The sequence below is a fragment of the Eretmochelys imbricata genome, chromosome 2 (assembly GCF_965152235.1).
Source record: "Eretmochelys imbricata isolate rEreImb1 chromosome 2, rEreImb1.hap1, whole genome shotgun sequence".
Taxonomy (NCBI): domain Eukaryota; kingdom Metazoa; phylum Chordata; order Testudines; family Cheloniidae; genus Eretmochelys; species Eretmochelys imbricata.
The window spans coordinates 256,464,289-256,481,508 of record NC_135573.1 but is presented as its reverse complement, the minus strand read 5'-3'; the positions used below and the strand labels follow the sequence as shown (position 1 = coordinate 256,481,508).

The following is a 17,220-nucleotide window of genomic DNA, read 5'->3' as shown; positions in this document are numbered from 1 at the left end:
GCTGCTCTCAGTGGTGGCAGGTAACAGAACAAGGAGCAGTGGTCTCAAGTTGCAGTGTGGGAGGTCTATGTTGGATATTAGGAAAAACTATTTTACTAGGAGCGTGGTGAAGCACTGGAATAGGTTACCTACGCAGGTAGTGGAATCTCCATCCTTAGAGGTTTTTAAGGTCAGGATTGACAAAGCCCCAGTTGGGATGATTTAGTTGGCGTTGGTCCTGCTTTGAACAGGGGGTTGGACTAGATGACTTCCTGAGGTCTCTTCCAACCCTAATCTTCTATGATTCTAAGAAGAGGATAGCATTATCTCCTGTAAATGTAAAAAAACTTGTTTGTCTTAGCAATTGGCTGAACGAGGAAGACTGAGTGGACTTGTAGGCTCTGAAGTTTTACATTGTTTTGTTTTCGTACACTTTTTATGTCAGTTACAACACAGAATACAATTTATATGAAAATGTAGAAAAGCATCCAAAATATTTAATAAATTTCAATTGATATTCTATTTTTTAACAGTGCGATTAAAACTACGATTAATTTTTTTGAGTTAATCGCATGAGTTAGCTGCAATTAATTAACAGCTCTAGTTTAAAGTTAAATAACTGTTTAAGAGCTTTGCTGAACTGGGGCCTATCTTGCAAGGTACTAAGTGTTATGTGCCCTCAACTGACGTTGATTTCAGTGATAAAGGAGCTATTACTACATTGCAAGATTGGGCCCTAGGCATGCTTTTCTTTTTGAGATTTGCAGCACTTACAAGACTGCAGCTCTAACAAAAGAGCATTATAAGTCAGACCGCTAGCTCCGCCCGTTATTAAGGCTGTCCAAACATTTCCCAATTTAAGACTCTTGTTTTCAGTTGCTTATAACTTTGCCAAATTTAACTATTTGGGCTGAAATTTTCCACTCTGGGTGTTTACTTCAAGTTGAATTTTTTCAAAATTTAAATGTCAACAATTTTTAAGAGCAAAACTAGGAAAAATATGCTGTTTTCTCAATGTTAAAAAAACATAGCAACCTTTTCTTTGAGAAGCTCTTGCTTGTGCTTTGGAACAGGGACTTGAAATCGGCAAGGGGCAGGTCTTTGTGTCTGGGATGTGTCTTTTGCTGTTCCTGTTAAAATCTGCCCAATTTTGGTTAAATTATAAGCCTTTGAAAAATTGTAGTTCGCACCTGCACAGTAGTGACTTACTAGAACTTTGCAGCTAAATTCCCAAAGATTCCATCTGCACTGGGCATGTGTGACATACCAGGGTACAATCCAGACTAATGAGTATCTGTACCACCCCTGCCTGGTAACCTGGGGTGCCCTTCACAATGCCTTGCTGCTGTAGCCTCCAACCTGGACTGCTCACAAACAGCCTCCAGCATGTAAGTCACTCCCAGCTCTGTGTGTGTGTGTGTGTGCGTGCGCGCGCGCTGCAGCCAGCCAGCCCTTGGCTCTTACCAGCCTCGGTTATGCTGCAGAGTGACCCAACACACTCCCAGACCCAGATCTTTCCCCAGAAATGTACATTCTGTACGGCCCAGCCCTCTCCTGGACAGTACAAATATGTCACATCCATTATTCCTTTAAGGGAATAATATGCACACAACTTGTTACCTCAAAAGGAGTTACCCAGACACTTGAACTTGAACACATTGTATTATATCTACAAGTTTATTAACTACAAAGATATAGATTTTAAGCGAGTACATGTAATGAGGTAGAAAGTTTAGAAATGGTTACATGAAAAATAAAGATAAAACACTTACTGGTGCCTAACTTAACCAACTATATTAGATTCAAAGCAAAGTTTTCTCACCACATGTTTTAACAGCAGTCTTACGACCAAACTCTTTAGGTCAGCAACCCTCCCCCAAAGTCCAAAGGCTGCTTCTTTTGTCTCTTCACGTACAGTGAATGCAAAGGGGAGGGAGAGAGAGGAATGTTTTGGGGTGTTTGCCCCGGATTTTATAGTTTCAGTCCCCCTTTTGAGAGGGACTGGATACTGCATGGAAACATTGCTGGGGAACTTGGGGACAGGAAAGTGCAAGGCAAGATTTTAGACTGGCATAGTCTTGAAGAGTTTGCTTGCAAGGCAGACAAGCTGGTGAGTCAGGAGGCTGATACACAGCTTAGCAGCCGCATAGCTCTTACTTGCTGAGGCACTGGGGTAACACGTCTGGGTACCTTGAGGAAGATGCCACAAGGACAAAACCAGAAAAGCTCTCAGGTTAAGGTAAAGCTGTTCAGGAGTATGGAAGGTAGTGCCCAGATGCAGGAATGCATGAGCGACAATGGCACCAACAGAGTTGGAACTGAAAAGGTTGCACTTAGAAATGCAGAAGCTGCAGATACTGTACAGCTACCAGGAGGAGATGGAGAAACACTGTGAGAAGCATAATAAACAAACAGAGACTTCATGAGGAGATTCAGTGGATATGAACACAAGCTGTGATTGAAGTGATGAGTAAAGGCCTTCATAGCCTGTAAGTTCATAGAACTCCTGCACATTTGAAAACTTTATTGCAGTTAGTAGATAGGGATGACTTGTTTTCAGATTTTTCTGGTGTGGATGACATTAGTATCTATGCAAACATACAAAAGACCTTATGGGCTTGTAATATCAAATTTTCCCCTTTGGTAGAAGAATCCCCCACCTGCCCTTTTTGGGGCAGTTATAAACCCCTTTTGCACTGCTTCAGTGGTGACTGAAGCAGTGCAAAAGGGACTTAGCCCAGCCCAAGGATCTGGCCCACATACTCCATATATATGAGTGTATGTAAAAATACAAATGTTAATGCAAAAAAGGAAAACCAAGAACATTGATCAAACCCAGTTGCATTCAGATATTATATTTGTTAATAAAAAAAAAAAAAACTGAAGTAGCTGGTGTCTTGAAATATTATTATTGTTTCCAATAGCATCCACAATGTGCTAACACTTTCCAAACATAAAGGAAGGCAAATTCTCTGTCCCAAAGAGCTTAAAATTATCAGAGTCCTCTTAAAAATACCAAACCAACCCTACCTGTTAGAGCATCTACACTGCTTTCATCCAGCTCCATGGCTCTTCTATACCACACAGAAGCATCTTTCCACTTCCCCTGAAGAATCAGTTGATATCCCAGCTCATTAGCAAAACATGCATCTGAAGACTTTAATTTTGTATACAAGCGTTCAATAAATCCATATATTAGCTTCAAGATTTGCTGATTTTTCCCACACTGAAAGTAACAAAATTCACATGGACTACTGAACAATGTACAGAATATAAAGAAACAATTTCACAAGAAATTCCAATTCAGTCAAGATAAAATAGAGGGAAAATAAGTACTTAAATATAACAAATCTACAAAATAGTTAACAATAAAATAGGCCCACTGGCTTGGAATACCAAGCGGCAAATGGAATATTTGGAGTGAAATCACGGCTCTACTGAAGTCAATGTGGTTGGGACTTCATTTCTGAGGAATATCCAATGGGTGGCCAAACATATTATGTATTATTCATAGAGCTTGTCTCCAATATTAAGGGTGAACCCACTTCACCTATAACAAAGCCAGAATCATTGAGTTCTAGGTCTGGGAAGAAGTTGTCAAGGAAAAACGCTGGTTCCTCTGTTATGTGCAATTATTTCCTGTGAAATTGTCTGAATATGTGACTGACATATTCTAGATAATAGCTATGCCAGATAACACTGTGCTAACTAATGAATCTCGGTCTTCTGCTTGCAACATTTCTTCAAAGTTATCCCTGCAAACTTCTTAGCATTGTAGATTTTATGAACTCTGCAGAAAAGTCAGACCCTTAAGTTTGTAAGTTCTCTGGGGGAAAGGACTGTCATTTTCTCTATGTTTAGACAGTGCCCAGCACAATGTGGCTACAACCTGATTGAGGTCTCCAGACACTACAGCAATGTAAATGTTTAACAAACATAATAACGGACAGGTTCTAAAATCCATAGGCCAGATACTGTCACAATTACTCCTGTTGAGCTGTTGAGTACTACCTTTGTCTGTGACTATGCACCACTGAGGAAAAAAGGACTATTTGTGGAGTAAGGTTCTAACCAATGTGAGTTAGAGTGGTATGATAATGCCCATATCAAGTAATTCTAATATTAACCATGTAATGTTCCCCAAAGCACTCAAAGAAAGTAGCTCTTACCGAGTGCAGATGAATAAAACAAACTAATTTAACAGACAGAGACATTTGGAGGTGATTTTTTTAAAAAAAGCTAAGACTTTTGCCAAAGTGAAAACCTACATTTTCAAAACTCATCTCTCTCAGATGTTTTGAGCAATTGCACCAAAACTTTACAGGAAAAAAAAAAAAAAAAAAAGTACTTTCATCAGATGTCACAAAGGACATTTAAGCTGGAAAGGATTTTTTCTTTTTCTTTTTTGGAGACTGAATCAGAGAGGTCCAGAATAGACCTATAATGGAAAACTAGTTACAACTGCAACTATGTAGTTGCTTCCACAGATGCATAATTACTATCAGTTTTTAAACAAATATGCTTACCAATCTACTGACCACAAGGATTTTTCGAAGATGTAAGTCTGCATTTTGAGGTTCCTTAGTCTCCAAAGAATGAATAAAATCTCTAAGTTGAAATGATGCCTGCAGAAAAAAAATTTAATGAACTAATGAATTTATTTCAAAATTAGAGACAATAATTCAGATAATACTACCATTCTTTACACAAGAGTCCTCTGAATGTTACACAGGATAAAATTCATGACCACCAAATGAAGTCTGCGTAGACTGGTTTTGTGTAGGGGACTGTGTTGGGATGGAGTATAGAATCCATCATCAAGTCAGCAGGCAAGATACAGGGCTCAGTGGCTGCTACTCAAGCCCATGGACTTCATAATCATGAACCAACTGACCTCTCCTCTGTCTCTTCATCAGCCTTCTCCAACCCCTACTCCACAAAAGCCTACATCAGCTATGTCACAGGACAATGTTGTGAACTCTCCCTGTAGTTCTGTTCTACAGCAGAATTACAAATGTTCTGTTGCAGTCTTCCATCACCATTGTGCTGCTGGATGAATTTTATTCTAACTGCAGAAATCACTTGGCCAAGTAAATTAGCATTGTGATTTACAGAGTACATTTATAACAGTTTAGGATACTAACAATAAACTGGCTCACATGCCTTCCCACCAACTACATTTCATCTTATTGCTCTTAAAAATCACAGAACTACTTGAGCTAAAAAGCACCTCTAGAAGGCCATCTAATCCATCCCTTGCACTTCAGAAACCTGGAAGGAGTCTAAAGATGGGATTGACACAGGTCAGCTTTGAAGACTTCATTCCAGCATCAAGTGTGAATGAAAGTATAATACTGATATTGGAAATATAAGGATATGCTCCTACAGTGACAGAGGATGGTTTGGGATTCATGGAGTATTGGGGTGTCTTCTAGGATTAGAACCTCTTCATACCACTTCTCTTGAAAAAATACCATGAGGTCTTTAAGGGTCACAAAAAAATCAAGGCCTCAACTTTATACTTCAAATACTTGTAAATATAGAATACTCACAGCATTCAAGTTTCCAGTTCTTGAAAGCTCATTTACAATACTAGCTTGAAGTCCATCTATATTGGTCCCATCTTTACTCAGGATTCTTAAACAATAATTATTATATGTATTATATGTAAGTTGCAAGTTTTACAAAACAAAACAGAATACAGTACATACAGTTATTTTTAATAGATTCAGCTTGTTCTCTGATGTTGAAAGATAATCTAATCATTGAGTTAAAGCTTCATAAACGATACATTTCTAATTGTGGTAAATAGAAAGTAGGAAAAACGGTGGCTCTAGAGTACCGAAGGGTACATCTACACAGCAAAGAAAACCCCATGACAGTGAGTTTCAGAGCTCAGATCAAAAATTGACTTGGGCTCACACCACGGGGCTAAAAATAGCCGAATAGATATCCGGGCTCAGGCTGGAGCCCAGGCTCTGAGATCTGTTGAGAGGGGGGGATCTCAGAGCCCATGGCTGCAGCCTGAGCGTGAATGTCTACATGGCTATTTTCAGTCCCATATCACAAGCCCTACAAGCCTAAGACAGTTGACCTGAGCTCTGAGACACTGCTGGATAGGCTTTTTTGCTATTATACATAATCTGAGAATTTACACTCTGATATAAATAACAGATGCTGTCCCAGGGACACACACTTCAGTTACCATGAAACTGTGCTTAATATCAGGAAAAATTAGTCTGGGACCTCATGGAAGAAAATTGCTTAAAATATTTTAAGTTGTTAAATGTATTTTGAGTAAATGAATTTGGAGTAAATGAATTTGAAGAAGAAATATACTCTTACTTTACAAATATATGTGTTACAACTTTATAGAGGCATGTAATAGAATTTAGAAAGGAAATCACATATCTTAGTCTGTACTGGGTTTGTTTGGTTTTTATTATCCCCTACCTTAGTGCAGTTTCTAAAGTTTGCTCCCAGTCTTGCTGAGCTAAAAATAGCCTCATCTTGAGGATATATGCTGGTATGAAACCAGAAAAATTGACTATTATTTGGTTAACTACTTCCAGAGCACCTGAATAGTTCTGTTGCATCATGAAATATCTTGCCTATGGAGGAAAAAAAAAAGAAAAACAATCTCATTGATTCAGAAAAGTGGCATATTGTACTAATATGCTAAAGGAATATCATTAAATTGGTAGCTAATTACCATCTGCTTCATTACTTGAACCAGCAAAAGATCCAGATCACTTATCACTGGAGCCAACAAGAAGGGGGATTAAATTCAGGGCCTCCAAGCCCTCCCCACACAGTCATCACAAGACTCACCAGTAACCATTTTAGAGAACTGCATACCAGCATCTTCCATTCTCTACCCACTTTCATGGCCAGGACTAGCAAGGGAGGAGCTGGAAGTTAATGGGAGTTAGGCACTGAACCTGCTTAGGCACTTTTGAAAATCTCACAAGGCACCTATCTGCATTTTAGGTGCCTAAATCACTTGATAACAGGTTGTATATTTCTGGAAAGCAACCTAGGGATCAACAATGCTATGTGTGGGCACAGGAAAAGGAAGTTGTCTTGTGTCCTCTCTGTCAAAAATGAAGTCCAATGACAATGAGTGAAGTAAGAAGGAAAGTATAAAATAGAGTTAAACCCCCCCCCCCCCCAAGAATTAACAATCATACCTTTCCCATCATCCCAAATATATCGGTGGTGTCTTGTATCCCTTCGTCAAGGTATTTGATAGATTTCTTAACAGCATGCTGTTTGTCAGATGTACAGTACACCCATCCTTTAAGCACAAGACCCTGTGAAGGTAAAAAAAAAAATCCATATATTTTAAGTTACACAATAGGCAAATCATAATATGCAGTGAAAAGTCCTAATTTCTTGTCTCAAGTACATTTATTTTTGTTTAAATATTTAAATGCATAAAAATAATAAAAAGATACCTCTTGTGGCTTAAAATAATTTTCAAAGGAGGTTAGAGATTGTGAGAGGTATAACGTCAGAAAGCAGCATCACTTTCAGCCATACATAGCAATAACTGATGCAGCCTAATAACAATACACCTATCTTTAAAATTACAAAAGCATCCTCCTCACTAAAATTCAATGAGCATTATGGCCAAGTGCCTAGCCAACCAAGAGGTGCCATTTAAGCACAATGAAGCACACCCTTCAACGCTTTACCTTGATTATAAAATGGATTTTTGTTATTACTGACAGAAGAAAAATGACAGACCAAGACTCAAACATTCTCAAAGTCAGTATTCTGGCAAATATTTGAATTAGCCATTGCACACAATCTTGGTTAGAAGGGTCATCCTCCACTGGCAATATATATGGATAAAACCAGAACACACTCCCCGCCCCCCCGCAATTGTTGTCTTACCATTTAATTAGGAGTCAAAACTATCAAATTCTCCGTATGCAACACATCAACAGATGGATGAGAATTTTCAGAAAAAAACCTCAACTATTATATTTATTGAGAAATTTGGCTGGATTTGTCATCCACCTGTTGTTGTGTATCCATCAAAACTTCAATATATAAATATCCACACCCTGTGGCATGTGTTAACATGTGACAGATGTGACCAGCTTGTCTAATTTTTTGCATGTTCAATATTGCTTCTGTGGCCAGTCTGCTTTCTTCTGTGATGAAATCCATTGGAGGGAATTCAAGAGAAGGAAAAATCTTGAGTCTTCCCTGGCTGAATTCCTCCAAAAAAAATTTCATCAAAGTATAGGGTTTGCCTCTCTATAGCACAGGCTGTTGGGCCTTCCCAGAAATTGCACACAGTCCAAGGTAATCTGCATGAAGGCTGTGTAATTATGGACAGAATCTGTGCCCAGTTACATCGATTAACTCCACTGATGTCAGTGGAGCAACCTCACATTTACAATAGAAGATGGCCCATCATGGCATACTTGTGTGATAGTTGTCCTACTCCACAGCACCGCGATGAAACAATTTGCTTCATTCATTTCAAGTCAGTAGCATCACACACACACACTAGTGTTTTGATCATCTGTGTACTGTGAAAATTGTTTCATCAGTTTTTACAACAAACAATATATTTGCACACAGTAGTAATGTTTTTGTTCAAAGTGTACACAAATGTATTTGTACACAGTGAGTAAAGCCAGTGCCATTTTTCATGGTGGAAACTCAGCATGTAGTTATTTTCCTTTGCAAAAAAATATTGCTTTGGATTGAGGTGGAGACATCCACTTCAAACTGTTCTAAAAACAGCATCAAACAGCTCTCACCTCAGCTTGTGTATGAGACAAGATATTTATATCTAGGTAAACCTAAGTTTAGGGATAGTAGACTATGTTTTGCCGGTTTATTTTTTACCATCTAATTAAAACTGTAATTACATTTAATCTTAAATATTAAGAACTTCAGCCAGACATTTGTCTTATGGGTGAAAAACCTTTATATACATTACCTCTCTAGATCCATTAGACATTTTCAGCATTCTGTCAATGTATTCATTTGCTTTATCATTTTTACCCATCAGCCACAGAAACATTCCTGCATAATATAATGCATTAATTCCTGCGGTCTTCCGGGTTTCCTTTAATTTGTTTTCCAGCTCCAAAACAGCATCACGATCTGAAAGCAAATATCCCAACCAAAAATGTTTAAAACATATATAGAACTTATATAATGCCAAAATATGGGATTTGGTAGCCAAATGAACCAAAGGCCCCAATCCTGCAAACACTTATACACATGGATAACTTTTCACATGGGTAGTTCCATTGAACTCAAAGCTAATCATGCAAGTAAGGGTTTGCAGAATCAGGGCAAAAAATAGCAGGCTGTTTTCCTTTTAGAACTGGTATATTTTAACTGGAGTTATTTTTTTGCATACAGACAAATTGAAAAAAGTAGCACACCATTCTCTATTACTGTAGGCTCTATTCTCCCCTCAACATGTGTGAGATTTGGGCCCAATCCTGGAGGTACTGAGCACAGTACACTCCCATCCCATTCACTTTAACATGAATAGAAGGTGCTCAATATCTTGCAATATCTTTCTGCAAATAACTCCAATTAGATTTAATATTAGCTCCCTGCCTTTCTCTCCCTGGTATTATGAAAATCTTGTACACTGCTTAGGAGATACCAAATACAATAAAACAGATTAATGACTCCTGGAACTGTCCAAACAATTAGTGAAATCATTTTATAATCTAAGCCTATTTGCCTTCTCTTGGCTTTCTCATGCCGCTCTATTTTCTCCTCTTATCTTTCTATAAACAGTCCTCTTTCCCTCTCCATATTTTCTTTCTTTCCCTACTCCTTTCCTTCTAGTTGTTCCATCTACTTTGTGTTCTTGTTCTTTAACAATTATATAAATATGTTAACAATTAACAACAAATAGTGCTCTGAATGATGTACTAACATTGTGGAATGCTCCCACTCATTTTTGTGTTTGATGTTAACAGTAATAGAATACAACCTTGCTAATGTGTACTAATGACTGGGCTACCTATTGTGGATTACAGAATTTTACAAATGAGCAAATAAGAGAGTAATCAATTTTAATAACATCAAGGCTACTGCATAATAAAATAAAATTTACCCATTTATTTTAATTTGTGTAGTTTAATTCTTCATAGTACAATATCTTTTCCCCACTGATATCATTGCTGATTCACTCCATTCCTCACTCTCCTCCACTCTTGCATCTTTTGTCCCCCTCTCCCATTGAAAGGTCCGCCTTGCCAGCCCCCAGCCCTGGCTCTCCCCCAAAAACCACTTCCTACACTCCTGCTTCCCCGCTGTGGAGAGTCTCTGGCAAAAATGCAGTGACCAGACCCACTTCCTCCATTACAGCTTTGTTCTCTCCTTTTTCAGTTCTACCATCTTCCAGGCTAATCAACTCTACTTCACTGAATCTCACACCTGCAATCCCAGCTGCCATTTCACAACCTTTAACTCACTCCTCAAACCTTTCCCTCTTCCTAATTCCACTTCTCCCTCTGCACGGGCCGATTTCTTTTAAGGGAAAACTGACAAAATATGCCTCTCCCCTTGGCTTGCCTTTCTTTCCCGTATTGCCCCCTACAACTCTCTCCTCCTTCTCCCTGGTCACAGATTCAGAAGTTTCTCATCTGCTCTCTTCCTATAACCCCACCACTTACCCCAGTGGCCCCATCTCCTGACCTCCCTTGCACACATTCTCATACCCTACATCTCAACCAAGGGTCTGCAAGACCTTTCAGGGGGGCCACAGGCCCGCCGTCTGAAACCCGGTGCCCCAAGCCCTGGCACCCGGCCCTCTCCGAAGCCTGCAGTGGCGCAGTGAAGAGCTGAAGCCAGCAGCGGTGCAGGGCAGAAGCTGGGACCCTCTGTGTCCCCCCAGTCTGAAGCTGGGAGTGGCGTGGGGCTGAAGCTGGGAGCACCAGTGCCCCTCCCCCAAGGCTGAAGATGGGAGTAGCAGGGTAGCCCCAGTGCCCCCCACCCCATCAGAAGCTGGCCACGGTGCAGGACAAAAGTCAGGAGCCCTGGCACGCCCCCAACTGAAGCTGGGATCACCCCATCACCCCCCTCAGGGTGCACCCCCAGGATGAAGCCAGCAGCAGCGCATGGCTGAAGCCCTGAGCCCCAGCGCTCCCGCGGGCAGAAGCCCTGAGCCCATGGGCAGGGTGTTGCCCCCCCAAGCTGCAGTGTTTTACCCAGAGTGGGGTAGTCCCGGGGGCAGCTCCGGCTTCTCCTCTCCCTCCTCATCTCCCCCAGTTCCCCTCAGACCCTGCCCTCTGGCCAGGTTGTAGGTGAGAAGCCAGAGCTAGGCAGTGTGGAGCAGCTGCTCCTCTGGCTGGTGGTGCCATGGAGCGGACAGCTGTGGCATTCCCACGTTTGCTGCTGGTGCCCAGGATTGCGGCTGCTCCTCAGCTCCCACCCCTCTTTGACTACTCATGCAGCCAGTAAGAGTTGCCTGGGCGGGGGGACCCGGCTTCAGGGCTGCAGAGCCCTTGGAGAGCAGCCACTGCATAGGGAGCCCTCCCAGCACAGAGCTTCTATCTACCCTCTCCCTGCACCCTGAGCTACCCCCTACTGACACAGAGCTACCCCTCTCCCTGCACCCTGAATGGTTTTCAAACTTTTTGAACTGAGTCCACCCTCTGAGTTATATTTTTTCGTTGTGTCCCCGCTGGGTGGCCTGCTGAGGTGAGTCAGGGAGTGGAGGGGTCACTCCCTCCCTGGACCACATTGTGTAGAGCTGGCCCAAGCCCCGCCGGCCCTTGCCCCCTCAAAATAAAAGTCAAACTACACCTATGAAGGACCGCCCCGCCGGCCCGGAGCCCCAAGTCCTCCCCGCCCCCACTGAGCCCTGGAGTTTTTATAGCATGTTGAGGGGAGCCTCCAAGAGAAGAAGATTAAGAACCCCTGCCCTACACTACTCTTCTCCTTAATCTCCCTCACTGTCCTCTGGCTTCTTCCCCACGCAAGACAAACATGCTTAGTCAGTCTCATTTTAAAAGAGTCACTCTTGACCCTACTTGCCTCTCCATTACTGTCTCATCTCCTTTTCACCTCTCAGTTAACTGAACACACTCTTTACAACAGCTGTCCAGAGTTGCATCTAAGAGCGTCTCCAATAGAGCTTCCACCCCTTGCACTCAACTGAAACCACTCTTGCCAAAATCGCTAATGTCTTTCTCTTAGCCAAATCTTAGAACCAGTACTCTAGCCTCATGTTCCTTGACCTGTCAGCTGCCTTTGATGCCGTTGATCCTGTACTTCATGAAATCTTGTCCTCCCTTAGCTTTCATGACTCCATCCTCTCCTGGTTGTCTCCTACTTCACAGCTTGTTCTTTGGAGGACATCCCCCACCTTTCAGCTTTCCTGGGGGCATTCCACAAATTCTATTCTTTGTCCCATCCTTCTCTCTCTCTACATCTTTTCTTTGGGTAATCTCATCTGCGAGCACACATTCAACTACCATCTCTATGCAGACTATTCAAAGATCTACCTCTCTACTCCAGACCTGTCTGCTTCCATCCAAATAAAAATCTCAGCGTGTCTCTCTAACATCTCCTTGTGGATGTCTAGCCATCAGCTCAACATAGCTAAAACAGAGCTCTTAATCTCCCCCGGAAGCCCTCTTCACCCTCGTTCTATCTTGATCACTGGGGACAATACCACGATTCTACCTGTCACTCAAGCCCATAACCTGGATGTCATCTTCCACTTGGACCTCTCTCTAGGTCCTCAAGTCCAAGCTATGTCAAAATATTGATGATTCTTTCTGCATAGCATGGCCCTTCCTATCCATCCACGCAGCTACAACTCTTATCCAGGCTCTCATCATCTCACGTCTCAATTACTACAGCACCTTTTTCTCTGGCCTTGACAAATGCAGTCTTACCCACTGATATACATTCAGAAGGTTGATGCAAAGATCTTTATCCCGTTGATTTGACCACGTCTCCCCTCTCTTTGCATCCCATCACTGGCCTCCTCTTCTCTATCATATCAAACATAAAATAATCTGTCTTCATTTTCAAGGCCCTTCATGACCTATTCCCCACCCTACCTATCATCTCTCATTCAGTATTGAAAGGGCAACTCCCGCCTTCAGTCAGCCTCAATCACCCATTTGCTACACTTTCAAACAAATACCTTTGTGCTTTCTCCCACACTATTGCTCATACTTGGGGGAAGTTCCCCATAAACATCTACAAAGCTAACTCATTCAAACCCCTCCTCTCCTTTCCTGTGAGACCTATAAAAACTTGACAGTGGTTAGGTTGCTGGTGTGCTAAGACCACTGCCCATGATGCTGACCAATATTGTCTCATTGTTTCTTTGAACTCCCCTGTCTGTCTGTCCATCTGTTGTTTCTCGTCTTATATTTAGATAGTAAACTCTTAGGGGTAGGGACTGTATTTTGTTCTGTGTTTGTACAGCACCTAGCACAATGGGGTCTTGGTCCATGACTGGGACTCCCAGGCATGCAATAATGCAAATAATCAATATTAAAATATTCAGCAATGTGCTTTATAAAGTAACATAGCTATAGTAATAATAGCTATAGTAATATGAGGTCACCTTACTGCATTCTGCTATGAAATCTCTGCTGAGATGTCAGATGAGAATTATGATTTGGAGGATAATTATTAGTTTTGCATATTAATAAACTGCAAATTAGTGAGGTTCTACTATAAGATTGATATAGCACTTTTTATCCCCAAGGATCCCAACGTGCTTTATTAACTACATTCATATGGCAATTATATAGCCTATTTCTAAGGTCAGAGGTCAGCTACTAGTCAGATAATGAGTGCACAATATGCTGCACAGAAGCTGGGATGTGCGTGTGGAGAGAAGGGAGGGATTATTCTGGCAAATGAAACCAAGGCAACCACCCACTCTTGCAAAGGTACCGTGGGACTGGTAATGTCCACAAGAGCAGACAGAATATAGGTTTTAAGATTTCATCCGAAAGATCCACACCTCACAAACTGCAAGTACTCACCTAATTTGCAAGGGTGAAAGGTATAGTCAAACTAGGCAGGATTTAATGTAGGGAACTTCTAGGTGTTTCTTGGAGAGTCTAATTATTTCCAGCCTAATGCTTAAACAACCAGACCACCATGAACTCAGAAGACCAGTCCTGCAAGATGTGTTGTCAATAGTAAAAAAAGATGTGTTGTTCACAATAAGATAGCTAATTCAAGGCAAGTAACTGGTCAAGGCATACCATAGGAGGTTTGTCTAGGGCAGGGGTGGGCAAACTATGGCCCGGGAGCCGAATCCAGCCCTTCAGACGTTTTAATCTGGCCCTTGAACTCCCTCCAGGGAGCAGGATCTGGGGCTTGCCCCGCTCTGGTGCTCCAGCCAGAGAGCAGGGTTGGGGGCTTGCCCCGCTCCGCACGTTCTGTGGCTCCATGCAGCTCCCGGAAGCAGCAACATGTCCCCCTCTGGCTCCTACATGTAGGGGCAGCCAGGGGGCTCTACATGCTGCCCATGCCCCAAGTGCCACCCCTACAACTCCCAGTGGCCGGGAACCATGGCCAATCAGAGCTGCAGGGGTGGCACCTGCAAACGGGCCTGCCTGCACCTCCACGTAGGAGCCAGAGAGGGGACATGACACTGCTTCTGGGAGCTGCTTGAGGTAAGTGCCGCCCGGAGCCTGCACCCTTGACCCCCTCCCTAGGCCCCAACCCCCTACCCCAGCCCTGATCCCCTTCCTGCCCTCCGAACCCCTCGGTCCCAGTCCAGAGCACCCTCCTGCACCTCCAACCCCTCATCCCCATCCCCAGCCAGAGCCCTCACACACACACACACACCCCCTGTCCCAGCCCAGAGCCCCTTCCCGCACCCTGAACTCATTTCATGCCCCACCCCAGAGCCCGCACTCTCAGCCAGAGCCCTCACCACCTCCCGCACCCCAACCCCCTGTTTCGTGAGCATTCATGGCCTTCCCATAAAATTTCCATACCTGGATATGGTCCTCGGGCCAAAACTTTTGCCCACTCCTGATCTAGGGTATATCTCGGCTAGCTACATCATGGTAAAACTACTGTTTGCCTTGTCTTCATGAGGATTTTATAATGAGATAGTTATCTCAAAAGACACACCTTGTTCGGTTGTGAAATCCCCAAGTTCTCCAATACCTAGCACATATATAACGCTTTACAAGTTCAAAGTGCTGTAAAAACTAACTAATTAATTCTCAAAACAGCCTGTCAGGCAGATAATGAGTGGCTGGGGACAGGTTGCCCTTGTCAGTAAGTTTAGCAATTAATGCAGCAATATTTCTTTTTGGTGCTATTCCATTTAACAATCAGTTAGAATCCTTTTAATAGACATCAGTTAGAGCACATATATTTCCATAAAAATACTCTCAGGCTACTTTCCCCCTCTGGTCTTCATTTGACCTAAATATGTGAATGCAGCACAAGACCACTGATTTGGTCAACTTTCTGATTTTTGTAAGTTTGTGATGAATGACATTTAACAGATAAGAAAAACTCACCAACATTTTCACATATTTTGTGTGCATAAATGAGTGCTAAAAGGCAGCATAATGAAACATCAGAGTGGCATTTCCTGGCATTCTCGAGCTGTAAGATAGCATCTTGTATTTGACCTGAAAAGACAATGCAGATAGCAGATTCACTAATTTTCACATTTTAATGATCACTCAAAGAATTCGCTGTATACCCAGCTCAAAGACTCAGGCTAACTGAGCAGTACATTTCAATTACATGTCCTTGGCACTGGAGCTACCCTGTTTATATCTGTATATTTAGTATGTATACTAGCTTTGGGAACATTGGAACACTGAGGAATATGGTACTATGGAGATATATTTTGTGATCCAGGTTCAGGTGTCTCATTACTATCCTGATTTGCTGTTTACTCCTGGGGGAATTCTGTGCCACTGTGCAATGCAGAATTTGCAGAAATTAACATTGTATGCACCAAATTTCCTTTCCCCTACAGAAACGGGCTGCAGTGCTGCTAGCTGCCATTATGGGCCACTGGACCTGGCAGAGCTTAGCTTACACATACTATAGAAGACACTGCTGGTGGGAGGGAAAAGAAGCTAGATGGTTTGTGGCAGCTGCAGTTCCCAGTATGCCCAGAGGGAAGGTGAGAGCAGCTCACAGGAAACTTTGTGAAAGCCTGGGACCCAGCCTGAAGCTGTTTCTCTGGGTAGGAAGGGGGATGGGTGTCTGGGCAAGAGATGGCGGGGGCTCGCACCTGGGCTCTTGGGGAGAAGGGGTGTGGGTATCTAGGTCGGGGAGACCCCATGGTTGGGCGCTGGGGAGGATATGTTTAATACTGATTGGGGATAGTATCTCTCTTTTCTATCTGCTCTTTATTATGTACCGTATGAAACAGTAGGAGCCATATGGACAAACTGGTATTCAAACCACGCATATATGAAACCACAGAGCCTTGTTCAGCCATAAGGCTGAAGTAGCAACTGCAGACTGACTGCCTTGGGAGGAGATGTTCTCTCTCCTTACCCCACTGACATGCCCAGCCCAGTGACACCAGCTTGGGACTGTGCTGGAAACAGAATTTGAGATTTAGGGATTGTCTGCACAGGAAGGCAATATAAGGCAATGTGTGAATTTAAGCCACTAGAGTTATACTTCTATAACTCCCTGTGTGGACACTCTTGTTCCGGTATAAATAGTACCTTTTTCTAGTTTACTTTATCACTTTGGAAGTGGTTTAAGCTAAACCCAGTGGGCCATCTATCTCTTCCTGAACATATCTGTTATTGAAAAGTAAAAGTAAAAGGCAGAAGTAAAATAATCCATTTTAAACAAGAGAATAAAAAACACAGGTGGAAAGTAAAGTAAATTCAATTGTTGCTTTTCCTTACCAATATAACAATCATCTCTTCTTTGTATTTACCTAAATGTAAAGTTCCATATGCCTTGAAAAACTGAAACACTGGATCATTGATGTATTTGTCCAATTCTAAATTTGCAAATTGCCTTACATGGTTGAAATATTTTTCTTGAGCATAATATATAATATAAGCCTGGAGGGAGGAACAGAGCAGGAAAATTAATTTTTATTTAAGTAAGCGTACTCTTTTTAATTTGAAAAATATGTGAAATGAGGGAATTCTTTCACTAAAGAAAGGGAGTTGCTGCTGATTGTTGATCATATTATGATCCTTATTTCATAAACTGAAAACCAGATATTAAGATATAAGTATGACAGCAGAGAGATGGCTACAAAGG

At 42.1% G+C, this 17,220-nt stretch overlaps 1 protein-coding gene across 1 annotated transcript in view; it reads right to left on the bottom strand.

Annotated features, from left to right (window-relative positions):
• TTC21A (tetratricopeptide repeat domain 21A) overlaps positions 1-17,220 on the bottom strand; it is a 63,124-nt gene that overhangs the window by 44,245 nt on the left and 1,659 nt on the right. The window contains exons 2-9 of the mRNA XM_077809511.1: positions 16,886-17,015; positions 15,489-15,602; positions 8,942-9,108; positions 7,170-7,292; positions 6,433-6,590; positions 5,532-5,616; positions 4,506-4,604; positions 3,010-3,205 (exon numbers count right to left, since the gene is read on the bottom strand). Coding sequence (XP_077665637.1) covers positions 3,010-3,205; positions 4,506-4,604; positions 5,532-5,616; positions 6,433-6,590; positions 7,170-7,292; positions 8,942-9,108; positions 15,489-15,602; positions 16,886-17,015 — 1,072 coding nt within the window. The remainder of the gene's footprint in view (positions 1-3,009; positions 3,206-4,505; positions 4,605-5,531; positions 5,617-6,432; positions 6,591-7,169; positions 7,293-8,941; positions 9,109-15,488; positions 15,603-16,885; positions 17,016-17,220) is intronic.